Here is a 16,429-nt window from a genome sequence, read left to right on the forward strand (position 1 = left end):
TGCTGCTGATATAACCTGGCCTTCCACAGCATTCCTAACAAAATGGGATTGTTTGGCCCTGGTTTCCAAAGGGAAGGCTTTTGTCTAGGACTTGCTACGCCAGTGGTGCTTGCTTCTCAAATTAAAAATGAGGGCTTAGAGGATGGGCATCCCTATAATTTTGTGTGATGGAATAGCCTCAGAGTTCAGCAGACAAGTTTTTGCATGTGAGTGTGGCTGGAATACCCTTCAAGTTTAAAAGAAACACCACCACCGTCACCACCCCAAACAGGGGAGCACTTATCCCTTCAGTAAAGGTCTCCATTATGGCTTTATAATGTCTGCTTCTAAAAGGTCAACCTGCAAGCTTGTTCCATCTGTTGCCGTTAAACCTGTGTTGAAGATGAGTCCCGGACCTTCTAGAATCATTCTTTGTGTTTTCCTTGCTCCCTTTGCACCTCTGGGTTATTCATGAGGAAGTTGTAAGAACTTGGTGCAGAGCTCCTGGGGAAGGAAATGTAATATGCTTGCCTTGAAGTCAACTTTTTCCATGGCAAGCAGGCTGCTTGGGGGGGGGGGAGGTGCGGGGGGGGAGGGGGGGGGGGGCATGGAGGAAGAGGGGGAAGCCCCTGGACCTTCTCTAGAAGTTTCTTTGGAAAGCAAGTGTGAGTTGATTGTGCTAATCAAGACTTAACGGACTTCATTGCAAGACATATTGGCAATGACTTCTTCCAGAAGTTATAAAAACTAGACTAGTAATAAGGATAGTGATAGGCTGCTGTTTGACATGTGTTTGCACTTGAAGTGCTCAAATACCAGTGTTGCTTATCCGTGATTGCAATTTGAAAGGAAATGTATTGACTGGTGATGAGACTGTACAGTTACTGTGTTACTGTGAAACAGGAAGATAAGGTGGGCTCTGGATTTTTTCAGGAACCACCCTTTTTTCTAATTCACAGACAATTCCTGATGTCTTCCAAGGTTTTTCCCTGTAGAAACTCTAGTCAGTCCTTTTATTCACATGAAATTAGTAATTCTTTTTTAGGATAAAAGAATAAAAGCATTTTAATACAAATAGCACAATATCAATGCAGAAAACATTGATTTCTGTTCAACCTTCACTTTTTGCATTTTTCAGACTGAGTTGGAGAACGTAAGTTCTATACCTGACTGAAAGTGCTGTCAGCAGATTGATCATCTTTCTTGGGATTAAAAGTCTATGTCTTGTTTGTCTACACCCCACCCCCACCCCGCCTTTGAATGTCGATTTGCAAATATCAAAGTAATAGTAATAGTTTGTGAAAAGACAATGCCAAACCAATATTACAGGTCTGTTTCCCCCCTCCCCAGAAAGGAGGTCGCTGGGATAGTATGGGGAGTGTTTTGTTTAGTGTAAACAGTGGAATAATGCTTTGAAGTCGCTTTTGTCAACACCAATCCTGAGAAGAAAAACGCAACTGCAGCAGCATCACTTGGATAAACAGGCTTAATCTGTATCTTTCCAAACTACTTAGCATTATCTGTACAGTTAACTCCTACGAAACAGTGCTTTAGTAAGGCTGTACTCTCCTGCAGAAGTCTGCTGATGCTCTTCTGACTTGTAGCCTTTAACATCTTCTATTTTATGATTTGACAAGTGCAAATACTGCCTTATGTTTAATTCTTTCTGGAAGAAAGACCTAGACACCAAAGTCAGTAGAATCAAGTGCATTTTCAGTGCTATTGTTCACCACCATCCCTTCCCCCCACTTTCAAAATATTTTCTAAGTATTTAACTAGTACTAGTTGAACAGCAGACAGTACCTCACAAAGCTTTTCTTACGTATAAGAACAGACTGGAATGTGCATGTCCTGTTGTGAAGTGTTAGCTGTACCAGCCTACAGCAAGAGTTTTGTGCAAGTTCGAATAGAGGTGTGTGTGTGCGTTATGTATAAGAGACTCATGAATTTGGGGCATTCTTAGGATACTTGTTAGAAAATGAGAGTCTTCTGTTAGATTTATGCTGGAACTTGAACACACTTAGATCTGTATCAATAGCCTCTGTGGGGAACTTAGTGCCTTAAATAGCTTTTAAGCTAGCCTGGTGTTTTTAATGATACATCAAAGAGCCAATACACTGCTGGATGATGTGAGGTGTTTAAAGATTTGCAGTATGGGTAGATCTTAGATTCTGGGCAAGAGCTAAACTAATGAAAGTCCTGCAATTGTTTTCTGTAAGTGCAATTAAAGATGTTTTCTGGTGTAAGTATCTGTGCTACAGAAGTGAGTTGCAGTTGGTGCTAGCAGATGTGCTGGGTAGTCTGTGTTAGACTTAATGTCAGAAAGTGCAGACATGACTAATGCAAGCCAATGGTGGAGCTTTTATAAAATAAGTATGTCTGTTACATAAGCTAAAAATATTCCTCGGAATTTATATCAGTGTTATAAGTGCAGCCTATAGCTCTTACTGTGGTTGTTGGGCAGGTTTACAGTGTTGAGTGAGTGTATGGATATCAAAATTTCCACTAATAAATGTTTTTTGATAGTCAGACGTTTGATAGTTGAGCAATAACTGGAGAGCTCTCAGTGCAGCATACCATGAAAGCTTTCAGTAACACGGCTGCTTTGTAAATTTTCAGCTGTTGTTTTGAAGTGAAGTGCAAAATTCAAAAGAATTTAGGCAGATTTAGTGGAAGACTTGTGGTTGGGGGTGAGAAGTGTTTTTGAACCATAGATTAAGGATCAGTTTCCTGTTTTGAGATGTAGTAATTGTAACATGATGATCCATCGTGCTACCGTGGTGAGGAACTCCTCTTTAAAGTTACTAACTAGCTGGAGGGTGAGGAAAAGATGACAAGTTGGGTTTGTGAAGTTAACTGTCTTCTCTAGAGGTAGAATAGCCACAAAAATCAGTTTCTCTTCTGGTTATGTTATTCCTGTGCCTGTTGGGGGTTTCTTGAAGGGTGACTGTGTAACTGTCAGTAGAAAGCGGGAAGTTGCACAACTGAGAACTGTCCCAGCTGGAACTGATCTTCCAGTAAATACACATTTGTCTATCAATACAGTTTATTGCCATTTGAAAAACATCTCTAATTTCCTGCAAGCGTGGCTACAAGCCTTCCTAAAATGTTACCCTCCACATGCTTGCTCACGCGTAAATATCCAACTGGTAGCCTGTTAGCCCCTAAGCAGATGTGGGGAAACTGAGGCTATGGGGTGCTAGTAAGTGAAAGGATTTAATAGTCTAGGTCTTGTCTTTGTGTATGTTCTTTAAGCTTTTTCGAGATGGGCTTATAGCTCTTGATGGTCACTAGCGAGAGGGTGGTAAAAGCAAATGCTTGAGACCAAGCCTGTGCAAGCTGGGGCTTGCAGAGCCCTGCCCTGCCTGCCACCAGGAGGCAACACGGGCTGCAGGGGTCACTTGTTTGACCAAAAATGCAGTTGTTTCGTATCTTGGAAGAAGAGCTGTGTGCCAGAGTCATAGATGCTTGTGACATACTATGAAGTTTTTATAAAGTAGTAAAGGAATATTTTCAACTCCAGAGTCTATGCCAGCTTAGGTGGTCAGATTTGCCACCGGAGATACTTATTTTATGCATCTTAAAATTGGTAGAATGTCTCTTCATCCCCATTCACACCTTCCAGCATGAGCGTGCAGGAGCAGTGTGTTGTGTGGAACTCTTTACCCACAAGAATCCTCTAGCATCCTAGGCAAAGATACAAATCTGCTCTCAAGTGGAATGACGGGAAGGCATAATTGACTGATCAGTTTCCTAAGACAGCAAGTCCAGCTTAATTTTTTTTTTCTGCCTTAGCCTGTGTGGGCAGTCAGATGCAACAGCCAATTTGCAGTAGGAAAGACCAGCATTTATATAAAAGTAAGTGGACATCTGGGAGCACTTGAGCACTGTTTCATATTTCTAATACAGATCAATGGAACACAGGAAAAACTGGGGGAATATGTTAGAAGATAAGTTGTTAACAGGAGAGGTGCATAACAGCTTTGGATCAGAATTCTGCCTAGGGCAAAATAAAGAGACTTGTAATTGACAGAAGATTACTATATGGTATGTATTTGCTGGTACTATTTATTTTTCTGGTAGCAGTTTAGGAGGGGGGTGGTAGGTAGTGTTTTCAGAATGCAGTGGGATCCTGTCCTGCTTCCCTAAATGCTGAGACTGCAGGGGGGCAGGGAGAGCAGGGAGCTGGAGAGTGAAGCTACTGAAATGCTCCACTAACATTTGTTTCCAAAAAATTTGTGGAGTTGTTGCTGTGGTGTCGTACCTCAGAAGTACAGGTGTTTACTTTCTAAGCTGATCTCCATCAGTTGTCCTTTTCCAAAGGCAGTTCCAGTTCAGTATGCTTCTGTCCAGTATAGTCCCTGCTGACTTCCCTTTTTCCCTCCTTCCTTGAGAGTAACGTAAATATTTACCACTAAATTTTTATCTGTTTCAATGATGGAAAATCATCTTCCCTACTATATGTCTGAAGCTGAAAGTAAGAAGAAAAATGTTTTTCAAAGGCATAATTTATAGTTTATATGTTAATGTAACTCAGCAATAGGAAAATATGTGCTCACTTAAGCGCCCTTCTGAATAGACTTAATCCCTTGCTCTAGTCATGAAAGACCTCGGGCAAAGAGCCCGTCTGCTTAGGATGCTGCACTGATCTGTCTTGTTGCTGCTGCTGTTCTAAAATAGGGATATTTCAGTGTTGTGGTCAAGCCCCTCCTCGGTGGGGGAGGCAAGAGGCGTAGAAAGCAGGAGCTATCTCGAAGTAAAAGTTTACACCTCTTGAGATAACAGTAACAGAGTCCTAAGCACCCTATAAAAGATAGCTGAATTCTTACATAATCCTCATCCTAAAACGGTGCTCTTAATTTCTTGGCTGAAAGTCCCCTGGATCATGTGAGTTTGTAGATCATTAGCCTGTGAATTCTGCGCACTTTAAGGCTTGGCCTTGCTGTATTTAATGAGCTTCAGGTTTTGGTGTGGCTTGCCTCTAAGCACAAAGATGTATACATGAGTGTTTTAGGACAGTGTTGCAATGCAGTAACTGTTCTTGGAGGGTTTTTTCCTTGGTTCTAAATGCATGTGAAAATCTCTGTGAGCTTGGTGAAGTTGAAAAATAGCAAAGTTGGAAGGGTTTGACAGCTACTCATGTTAAACTCAAAACAGGCAAACATTACATGTATGCATAAGTTTTTCCTAAATAAGTTTAGTATTTGAATATCAACAGCTAACTTGCATATTTGGTCATAAAACCAAGAAAAATGTCTAAAGCTATGCTTTAGTGAAGTAAAGCCTTCATGCTCATTCCATATAATTTTAAAACTCTTTGAAATCATGCTTTTCTTCTTTCCTCAGTGGAAAGTGTACTACCCAGTGCACTTCCATTAACAGTGATGTTCCTGCTGTGTCTTTTGCAGGTCCATTTTTCACACTACCCCTTTCATAAGAAAAAACTCTGAATTTTTGATAGATGCAGGGTGGAATTTTGTGTGTTTCTTCTTCAGATACGTATGTTTTTCTAGAATACAGCAAAAAAATCTGTTGCATAGACATCTCCGTAAAGGATGGCTCTGGTTCTATTCGGTTTCGGTTGGTTTCTTTTGTTGTGTTTTTTTTGTCTTTAGTACTTAAGTCTTACATATCCTAGCTGTTTTCCAGTGTTCAGAATGCCTCACTTCATTCAAACCTTTTAGGGCTAGCTGAAAATTAGTTGCAGTGGGAGGAGAAGAATAATAATTCAGTTCTTGGTGTGTGTGGGGGATGTTTTTGTTTTGCTGTTAGCATGCTTTGCCCCATAATTTTTAATGTTGTTACATTTCATGCTTTTGAGAAGATGCCTGCAAGGGCTTTCACATGACAGCAGAGAAGTAAAATTTGTAACTGCTCTCAGTTGGCTTTCTTGTTAGCAGCATTATCTGTGTATTCCAAATCACTGTTTGTCTGGTGTGTAACTAGTTTTTTTGTTACTAACTACTGTCTTGTTTCTTTTCAGAGATCATTCACATTAGTAATAGAAGCATGGGATTGGGATAATGATACAAAAGCTGGTGAGTATTTTATGTAAAACTTTCAGTTTTTATTACTCTGAGCTGTATGTACACAGACTGGGGAGAAGGCAAATGGTATGCTGCTGCAATTAGCCATCTCTTCAAATCAGTCTGAATGCAAGGGTGTACAAATCCAGGCAGTGAATATTGGGCTAGGAACTGTGAAAAACTCTTACTGATAGGAAGAAGAATGAACAATAGTAAGTGAAGGTTGTAATACATGACTCTTGATAATTAGCTTTTAAAAAATGTTTAACAATCTTTGTAGGCCTTTTCTAAAAGGCAAGCAATCTGCACTGTAGAGTTGTACTTCACATTCTACTCAGTTTACCCATAACCATGTTGTGCAATACTTTTCATGATCAGGTAAACAAATAAGCATTCTTGCTTCCCATAAAGAAACCGTGCTTGATGGTTTTGATTAGTGTGGTCTAAATCCTGGTGTGACTCCTTCTCCTTTTTGTTTCTTCTGAAGTACTGAAAATTACCTTGCAATTCTGGTCTGTAAGTGCTAAAGCTCAGTATCAGAGCAGGGTTATTGATCTGAAAGAAAACCAAGATTATTGTATAATACTTCAAAAACATATGAAGGTGCTGATTGCCATATTGTTGCTGATGTAGGACTCCAGCTTGAACCTAATATTTGGTAGTGGTTTACAAACCTGTCTTAAAATAATTGGTGCTTTTGGCTGCAAGTGTTGTGAACTTCAGGCTTTTGTTGTGGTTAATGACGGACTATTTAATCGAGACTGGGATCAATATAGAGGAAGATAAGTGTTTGGACATTAAGATAGGAAAGGCTTATATCCCAAGTCATCATCAGTTTCTAATTAAAGTTCCATTCTCTGCTGCTTCACTGGCCATCCTTATCAAGATGTATCAAATTAAATAGATAAAAAACAATTGGCAAAGCTCAACTGATTTTAAGGCTATGTGAGAGTTTCCAGGTCCTTTTCTTGGAAGATCAGGACCAGCTCCACTTGCATTTTCCTGACAGACTTTCCTAACTTAGATTTTTTTTTTGACATACCTTATCTCTACTGATAGACAAAGTAATGATGAGTTTGTAGTTTGTTCCTGTGCCCTTCCTCTGTTAGAATTAAGCTTCTTTTGTCTTGTTGTTTAACAGCTCCTTCAACCTTTTCTAATAGGTATATTTTCTTTAGATCTCTGGTAATTCATGTTGCCGCAACCCTTCAGTTGGTCCACAGCGTTCTTAAATGCCACTTCTCAAAGCTGGACATGGTATTAAAAATGAGATCTTGTGTGCTGAGCGGAGTAGGCCTGAATCTTGAATAAATTTAGGTACCCTACACAGCAACAAACTGGGGGAGTCCTTTTGAATGTTTTGTTCAAAAAGTACTTCATGAAGTTAACTTCTTTCACTAGTTTCCAGCTTGGCAATAATTTACCTAGGGGCAAATAGTACAGCGAATATTGAAATATTTGTGCCCTTGTTCTAGGTGGCATATGGGCTCATGAGGTGGTGTAGAAGGGAGTGAACACGAAAAGCTTATCCTGCAAAACAGATCTGTATGCATTTAAGTGCTGAATTTTGTTTTTTAATAAGCTACTTAATGGTCTTGTAACTTGCTATGCTTATGTCTTAGAGTCTGTAGAATCCTCTGGCAAACATGTAGCTTTAAACCCCAGGTTTCTTCTTAAGTACACTTGATAAGGGCATGGTAACTTTAAGCTTGTGTTAAGTCTTTCTTATGCTTTCTAGTTTTTAATGCAGCTCTAACAAATCTATTTACTTGCATTGATGTAGTTTTTACGGTTTTTTCCTGAACTTCAAGCCAACAGGATATAGTGTTTTCTGGAGGCACAGTGGGCCATCTCCTTAAAGTTTCCGTGAACTGTGGGAGTCTATAATACAGCATCGAGTTACAGTTTAGCTCTCTTGAGAAACTGCTAATGGAAGGTGAAATTCCCTTTAATGTAGGCTGCTGGAGAGGTGCTGTTAAGTTGCATTGCATCTGAAACCTAGAAGGCTTGTCATGTGAATTTAGGAAGGCTGTCGTGGCCTGTGATTTGGCAGAAGACTAGCTAAATACTTGTCTTAGTTAAATGTTTCTGTAGTTTTAGCAATTCCATAATTGAGATTGTTGCTTTGCCATGCTGTAATTTAGACTTGCATATTGGGTTCCTAGGAAGAATTCTTTAATGCTGGCTTCTTTTTTTTCCTTTGCATGGTCTTGGCAGAGTCCCTCCAGTAGGTTTTGGCTTGTGAATCTGTCAAGATGCAAAGACAGTTCCGTTATATTTCTGCAAGGACTGCTGAGCTGCCAAACAGGGACAGATCAGTAAAAGCTCCTATGTAAGAGAACAGGAAAGGGAATATGGCAACTCCTCCAGAGAAAAGACACTATCTGCATCCTGGAGGGGATGAAGGAAGAGTCTGTGAAAAGCCGAACTCCCCATCATATCCTGAATATTGTGCTGATCTCTGGATCAGATTACATGTGTCTTCTGTTGCTGCTGTAAGAAAGATTAATCAAATTAATTGTCAGAGTCTCTTTATAAGCTGATTAATTAGTTCCAAAGTCAGATTTTGTTCTTATTTAATGGGGATAAGTAAGGCTGAAAGTTAAATGCAGGTCCTGTGTTCTAGCTTGGACTCACAAGTGAGTATTTTGAAATACAACAACAGAAACAAGTCAACAAGCAAAAAAACCTCAAAACCTGGAAAGAAGAGTTTCCAATGAACAACTTCAAGATTTTACAACAGTTGTCATTCTTCCCTCTCTCTATGTCCTAGCATCCTGTATTTTTACTTGCACTCAGTGAAAGCAAGGCAGGGGTGCTCAGAGCAGATCTGTGAAGTACCTTCTCAACAAGAAGTCTTCCAGGGCAAATGTTTCCCCAGTACTTACAAACTATGGACTCTAAGAGGGGCTTTCAGACTCTGATTCCTGAACTACAAGTGTGCTTTTTTCCTCCTCTGAGCAGCAGGGTTGGCTTGGAGGTAAGCTCATGACACTATAGTGTTACTGCTAGTCTGCTTTGAGAGTGGTGAGGAGGGGGAGAGGAAACTGCTTTAGATACAAAGTCACTGTAAAGGGCCTGTTCTCTGTTACCTGTCACAGCAGTTCAGGCTGCTTTCCAGGTAAGTCATTTGACTTAACAAGATTCTAGTTGTATAGCAGAGCTCTTGGCAATGCCTAACCCAGCACTGCCATTGTGAAGCAAGCTGGCATCTTAGCAATGCATATAAATATCTTAGGGGCAGGTGTCAAGAGGACGGGGCCGGGCTCTTTTCAGTGGTGCCCAGCAACAGGACAAGGGGCAACGGGCACAAACTGCAATGCAAGAAGGCCCATCTGAATATGAGGAAAAACTTCTTTACCTTAAGGGTGATTGAGCACTGGCACAGGCTGCTCAGAGAGGCTGTGGGGTCTCCTTCACTAGAGACTTTTAAAAGCCCCTGTGCAACCCGCTCTAGGTGAATCTGCTTTAGCAGGGACTTGGACTAGGTGGTCTCCAGTGGTCCCTTCCAACCCTGACCATTCTGTGATTGTGTGATCTTCACATGTAAAGTAACTTTATTTGACCATGTCCACTGCAGGGATGCAGTGGTTGCCGCCTTCTGTGTTAGTCTGTAGGAGGCTTAATATGCCCTTACAGGTGTTTTAAATGGTTGCTTGAAAAAGGCTGAAGAGAATGTGCTTCCTGAGATGGGCACCTCCTGTTCCTTTGGACATGAAGTTCATGTGCTACCATGTGTGTGTTTCTTTGCAAACAGCTACCAGCATCACCTTTTGTATTGCCCTGTGAGTAGCTGCTTGGGAACTTCTGACCTCTGCTAAAAGTTCGGGTGCTGATGAGCAGCGTTCTTATCTAAGTGTAGCCATGACTCCTGATTGCAGTTACAGTTAAAATACCCTTCAGATAAGGCTTCCTCTTCCAAAAATCAGATGTCTTGGGAACATTAAAGAACCACCTTTTAGCCGTCATCTCCTTTTATGCAAGCATCTGTGCTACTATCTGATTATCTAGAGAGGCTTTTAGAAAACTTAGAAGCAGTAAGGCTTCTTTTCCTTGTACTGAGATGTATGTGGGGAAGGGAGGTTTGAGTAGTATATGCTGCTTTTTTGACCAATAACCAGACAAATTCTGTTATGCAGCTCATTGCCTTTACTGACAGCTATAAGTAATGTGTGTGACAGTTCCTAACACCATTAATTTTAATGGTAAACTGGATGCAGGGAGCAAACTTGTCTCATCAAAACAGTTAAATGTGGGAGACTGATTATCTTCAGAAACACTTTGGCATTGTGAGGGAGGAAGGAGGAACCTTGACAAACATGTTCCTGTGATTACAGATCTCTTTGAAAGATGGACCTTCTATTTGGGATCTGTTTTAAATTTGAAGTAAAGCATAATTCTTATGCTTACTCTGGTACTTAAGAATTTAGTATTAGAAACTAAATGGCTTGGAGCTGGTTTCCTGATGCCTTTTGTAGTTCAGAGTAAATTATTTGGTTTGCTTGTTTAGGCTGTTAAGTCCTACTTTTACTGATACAAGCTAGGGGAAAAGCTCTTGAGACTTAATACATTCTTTTTCAGAGGAGTTTGTGGAGATAAAGTTTGAATGCTCCAAAAAAATAATAAATAATAAAAAAAAAGCACTATTGGGTTATTGCCCTGTTCTCGACCCCAGGTATCAAGAGGACTATTCTGCATAGGTATATTTGCAATAGGTGTAATGCCTGTTGCAGTTGTTTAACTGGGACTGGTGAATCTGCATTAACGTGAAGATGCTTGATAAGATTTTTATTACATAAACCACTCTCTTAATCTCTGGATTTGTTCTTCAGTCCATCTGATGCACTTTGAGGAAACACTTCTCCAGCAGTGGCTGTTGCAGCTGTTTTGATGATGTGTTGCTTATAGCTGGAAAATAGCTCTATTAGACATACTTGTTGTTTTTCGAATTCTTTGAGCATCCAGTGATTCAGCACTTTTCCTTTAGTTTTTCAGATCAATAGTCCTTAGAGAAGGAAAAGGTTATAAAAGAATGTTGAATCTAATCATGTAGCTTTTAGTAGTGACTAGTGGTATGATAGATAACCTGCTCAGTCCAAAAGTAAGAAGCAGCCTTTTCTAGCTTGCCGGTTTCTTGTCAGCTTTGCTATTGACCACATTCTGCTGGATGACAGGAGTTCACATGTAGAAATTAAAGAACAGAGGTAGACTTCAATGGCTAGACAAGACACATAAAATGTTTTGTGCAGGCAAGCATGAATTGTAGCCTATACATGGCAATACCACTTCTAATATTAAATCAGAGAGACACTTTGAATTCTTAAGAATTGGAGAACCTTTCAATGCTTAATTAAAACAGCTCTTTGTTTTTTTGTAAGCTCAATAGAGGAAAGATTTTTATGATAGAAGCAAGCTTGGAAAAAGACGTTAAGGTAACAGAGTACATTGCAGAGCCCATCAGTTCTGTAGCTTTCTTTTTCCTTTAATACTGGAGTGACTGAAAATTGTCACTTGAGTCTTTTTACATGCCAAAGGGAGAGTACAGCTTTGATAAGATGCACAGGATACCTCTATGGTGTCAATAACTTTCTAGGTGAGAAAGTTACTCCTTTGGTTTTATTTTATAAATGGATTAGATGAATGAGTTCTAGAAAGTAAGTAGAGGTGAAAGGCATTTGCTGAAAATTATAGTTTAGTATTGCTTGCTACCAGCTTGCCATGTTTTGTATTAATAATCTGAAGTTTAGACTATGTCACTGCCATTACAGTCTCTTCCTGTGTGCAAGTTTTTAGTTCTTTATTTCTTTTAAAGTGCATTTTAAAGAATCTTTATTTAAAGAAAATGGATGCTGAAGTTCTGAGCTGGCAATATTCTAGCTATTTCATAAATTAGTATGAAATTCATATATACAAGTGAAGCTTCTATAACTTTTTATTTCCTAAACAATGTTTGGAGTTCCAGCTGCAGCTTGTAGAGCCACTTAGAAAAACTCTTGTGGTAGGATGTTGCTGGATTTGAATAGTGAAAACACTTGAAAACTCTTTTCACTGGGGTTACTCACTGTCTACAGTTACCCTTACTGTGCTTTGCTTTTTCTTAACGTTTACTGAACCAACTGTGTAATTTAATTTTACTGACTATAATTGCATCTTATTGCTTAGTGCTGAAGCTTCTAAACCAAGAGTAAAATGGATAAAAATACAAAATGGATATTCATAAAAATGAAAATACTTGTTGGCAGTTCCATGGTCCTATATCCTAGAATCATCTTCTCTCGTGTGATAGATATACTTTGTGCACATTTGGTCTCAGTGCAAACTGGCAGTAGCAGTGCTGCTGCTTTCTGTGAGGGCAAGGCAGGGTGCTTATAAAATATTGCAACAGTGATCACAATTACCAGTATTTCCATTGGGGATAAGGGTAGGCAGGATACAGAGCTGACAGTGGCCCCTTGACAATTGTAGGTTCACTTGTATATTTCTTCTCAAAAGGTCAAATACTAGCTACGCACTGTTCTATGAAATGTTTGTTAAAGATATTTTGCCTTTATTGTAGAGAGAATGATAAAATGGAAAAAAGCTAGTTTATGTACATAACACAAGCCTACCAGAGCACTTACTATTGGTTAGGAATTTTGCAGCCAGGTGAGTTTACTATGTGTTTTGCTTTATTTTTAAAACTAAACTTGCACCAGAGAACTTTTATCTCAGCTACGAGGTTATGCAGATTTTGCAATTTTATAAGAACAAAAAGGAGGCAAAAAGAGCCTCAGATCAAGATAAAACTGCTAGTTATCCGTGTGTGGGTGTGGTATGTTTGGCTGACTTGAAAAATAAGCTATTTCCTATGGATTATGTTCCAGGGTTTTTTAGTATTTCCTTTGGGAGACTTCTTTTAAATTGGCCTTCCTGTAACGGACTTTGCAAGGCAAAGGAAAATTCAGTTATACAGTACATCTCTATCATCATAACATTTTCTTACTAGGTTTTCTCTTAACCAGCTGAATACTTTTGATGTGAATTTATATGCTCTTGTATCTCTCAAATTTGTTGCCTATTAAATTTACCTTGTTTTAAAAAGGTGAAGACTTGTTGATAGAACGAGTGGCACATGCTGGCATGATCAACCCGGAAGATCGATGGAAGACACTACAGTTTAATGGTCCTGTTGCCCATTTTGAAGTACAAATAAGAGTGAAGTGTGATGAAAACTACTACAGTGCTCTGTGCAATAAATTTTGTGGCCCTCGAGATGACTTTGTTGGTCACTACACATGTGATCAAAATGGAAACAAAGCCTGCATGGAAGGTTGGATGGGAGAAGAATGTAAACAAGGTAGTATTGTTTGCTTCATTTTAGATTAGGTCTAGTGTATATATAATGGGTGTAAACTGCAGTAGGTATTTCTGTAGTGTGAGGGCTGTAGCATATTAATTTTAACATATACATTGTCTTTTTAAATTATTATCTTTGAAAACATATCCTCTGTGAAGAGTGGAGCCCAGCATAGGATACAGTGTTGCTTGCAGTGTGCGCTACAGGAGCCGTACAACAAATTTAAGATTTAGAATAGTGAAACATCTTTTTACAAGTTTATTTTATTGGATGGTGGTGTTACTTCAAAGCAAAATGATGTTACATCCAGTAGTGTAAGCTTTTCTTGAACAGCGATAATTTCAGTAATATTGTAGACTTTGATACTGTAAAAATGCCTTTATAACACTTTTTTGCAGTGAAAAAGTTTTAAGTGTAATATACGCAAGGCTGAAAGCTTTTTAATAGATCTTAATGTGAACAGAAATTCAAGTGTAGTCATCCTTTTTAATGAACCACTCAATCAAATCTCTGCATTTTGCCTTCAGTATCAGTGAATAATCAGCACTAAAATTCCTCAACAGAAAGAAGAGTGTGTTAAGTACTTCTTGGTTTTGTTTTCTGGCCCTTTTCAGTAAAAAGCCTGTTAATGACAGGGGAGACCATTTTTAGTATTTACTCAAGATCATGTGTATCTTTTGAAGCTTGGGATTTCCAGCATAATACCAGTCTAATACCAGGTGTAAAACAAACAAACAAAAAAAAGCAAACAAAAAAACCAACAAAACCTGTATTTGATAAACGTTTCAGTGCTGATACTCTTTCTGCAAATGTATTTGGTAGCAACTTTTTCAAGGAGTTACCTTAAGTTACTCTTTTCATAAAGAGTTGTAATGGGGTTGTGTTTTGTGAAGTAGCTAGCTGGAAGCAACAGCTATTGGAGCATGGCAAAAGACAGTCTGCTTTGCACAGCTAACAAATAGGCTAAATGACAGAAGCCCTATCTAGAACTGTTCAGCTTGCTGCTGTACTAATTGATACCTAGCTGCCCAGACTGATGCCTAAATCTCTTCTTATATTTACAGCTGTATGTAAACAAGGATGTAATTTGCTCCATGGGGGTTGCAGTACACCTGGGGAATGCAAGTAAGTCTGTGTGCACTTGAGTATTTTATTTGGAGTACTGTTATTTCTAGCATTTTCTGTGTATGTTGCTACTTTTTAAGAAGTCTACTTTAAAATGGAAAAAATCTTGTGTCAGAACATGAATGGAAATAGGTCTGAAGGAGATTTCACATGTGTAAGAACTGCATATACTTTATACTGTTTTGCAGTCCTTTTTTTCACATACAGGGCTGAATAGATTTGCTTCATGTAATCCAAAACTGCCTTTATCAAATGAGAATAATCTTTTTTCTTCTCTTTAAAATCCTTGGGGGCTTTGATCTCTATGTGCTACTTGTTCCCCTCAAATAAAAAGGGGAACTTGCTCTTTGGACTATTAAGACTAGGAAATGCTCACAGTCCTAGAATGTTTAATACATATATTTGATCACCAAAATACAGTAAACTTAGTTTTTCCAAGAAAAAAAAGGTCTTTTTGGTAGCAATGGAGATACAGTAGCAAACCCAACCAAAACTTTCTACCCCAGGTGAATGGTTTTTGTTTCCTAAATGTGAAAGAACTGTCTGAAATGTTTCTTTTACTTTGTGATGAAGCTGAAGTAGACTCTGTGATAGCAAGAGGAGTTGATTGTTTCCTTGTAAAGGTTCAGGCATCCAGTGTAGTAGGTCAAGGGGAAATGGGGTGTGTGTTTTCTACTGGCTGTTGAAGAAATGGGGCAGGTGTACTTGCAAGTTTGGGATCCTGTGTAAGTTCCAGAGTTTATTTGTGGTTAGAGGTGTTATGCATCATTGTAAGAGCGGATTTGTGCAGCAGTTCCATTGTAAGCTGTATTTGAATCTGCTTGCTTGAAATGATGTGAAACTGAACTGGCTGTCAGAACCCCTGAGAGCTGTCAAATACCATTTGTGGCAAGCTGTGATAGTTTAAGGCAATTCTGCTTCATCCTCCTACTAGTAACTGCAACAACCATCACAGAAGTGGCAGAAATAAGATTCAGGTTGCATAGCTTCGCAGGGCTTAGAGCTAAGCTGGGGTTGAAGTGCCAGTCTGAGGTATTTTGGGTGACGTGCAAGCAAGTCCTGTCCTGCTAAAGAGCCTGAAGTTTCTGACAGTGGGGTATGGCAGATAACAAAGTAAACCTTAAATCATTGCACCACAGAGTGGTTTCTTTCTGTCCTGAAACTTCTATCAGATGCTGTTGACTTTTGGAAGATTTGTTGTGTTGTAGCTCTCAGAACTGACTGAAAACCGTAAATTCCAGTGTACAAGGTGCAGCGCTTCAGCACATGTGCAGTTTTACTGCTGAAGAGCTATAAAACCTCCCTTAAAAGATATTTTTTTCCCCAAGGCAGATGTTTAAAACAGTTTCCTTTTTGTAAAAAAGAACATTTCTATTTAATATTGTCTGTGATCTTTTTGTATCATTAAATGTTTTGCTTGTAATCTTAAGTATTGTGTGTCCCTACTAATGTTGGTGATACTTTTATTTAGTTGCAAGTAGAGATTGAGATTGTGGTTGTGAGCTGGGCCAGTATCACTTCTGCCCAACTAAGTAGTATGCCTTTCCTGGAGCCTTCCAAGAATGCTTTTCTTTTCCCCTTGAGAACCTACTCTAATGAATTTTAATTCATGTAAGGGTTTCTGAAGTCCTGTAGGTATTGTAGGAGTGTCCTAAGAGCCTGTGAATGTTTGCTTTTTGAATGCAATGAGCCTTTGAAGAAAGGTAAAAAAGCAACAAGTTTAAGTAAATACAAAACAATACCCTTTTTTTGGTGGGGGTGAGAGGGGATGATGCAGTTTCCTTCTTAGCTTTCATTTCTGTGTGATACCAGCTGTGTCTGGGAAAACAGAAGTTGGAGAGGAAGGGAGTACAAAACCTTTGAAGATGGGGGCTGGGTGGCCATGGTACCTTTAAGGTGTCTGTCAGTCGGTGGTCTCATGAGTGAAACCTTTCCTTACATCAGTTCACTGCCATGAAGAAGC

The 16,429-nt window shown here is 39.2% G+C and overlaps 1 protein-coding gene across 4 annotated transcripts in view; it reads left to right on the plus strand.

The window, feature by feature from the left end:
• The window catches only part of JAG2 (jagged canonical Notch ligand 2), a 119,639-nt gene that overhangs the window by 37,233 nt on the left and 65,977 nt on the right, over positions 1 to 16,429 (plus strand). For all 4 annotated transcript variants that reach the window (XM_080396419.1, XM_080396420.1, XM_080396421.1 and 1 more), the window contains exons 3-5: positions 5,963 to 6,017; positions 13,087 to 13,341; positions 14,406 to 14,466. In XM_080396419.1, the coding sequence (XP_080252545.1) occupies positions 5,963 to 6,017; positions 13,087 to 13,341; positions 14,406 to 14,466 (371 nt within the window). The remainder of the gene's footprint in view (positions 1 to 5,962; positions 6,018 to 13,086; positions 13,342 to 14,405; positions 14,467 to 16,429) is intronic.

The sequence above is a fragment of the Falco punctatus genome (genome assembly GCF_963210335.1).
Source record: "Falco punctatus genome assembly, chromosome: 7".
NCBI classification, from domain to species: Eukaryota; Metazoa; Chordata; class Aves; order Falconiformes; family Falconidae; genus Falco; species Falco punctatus.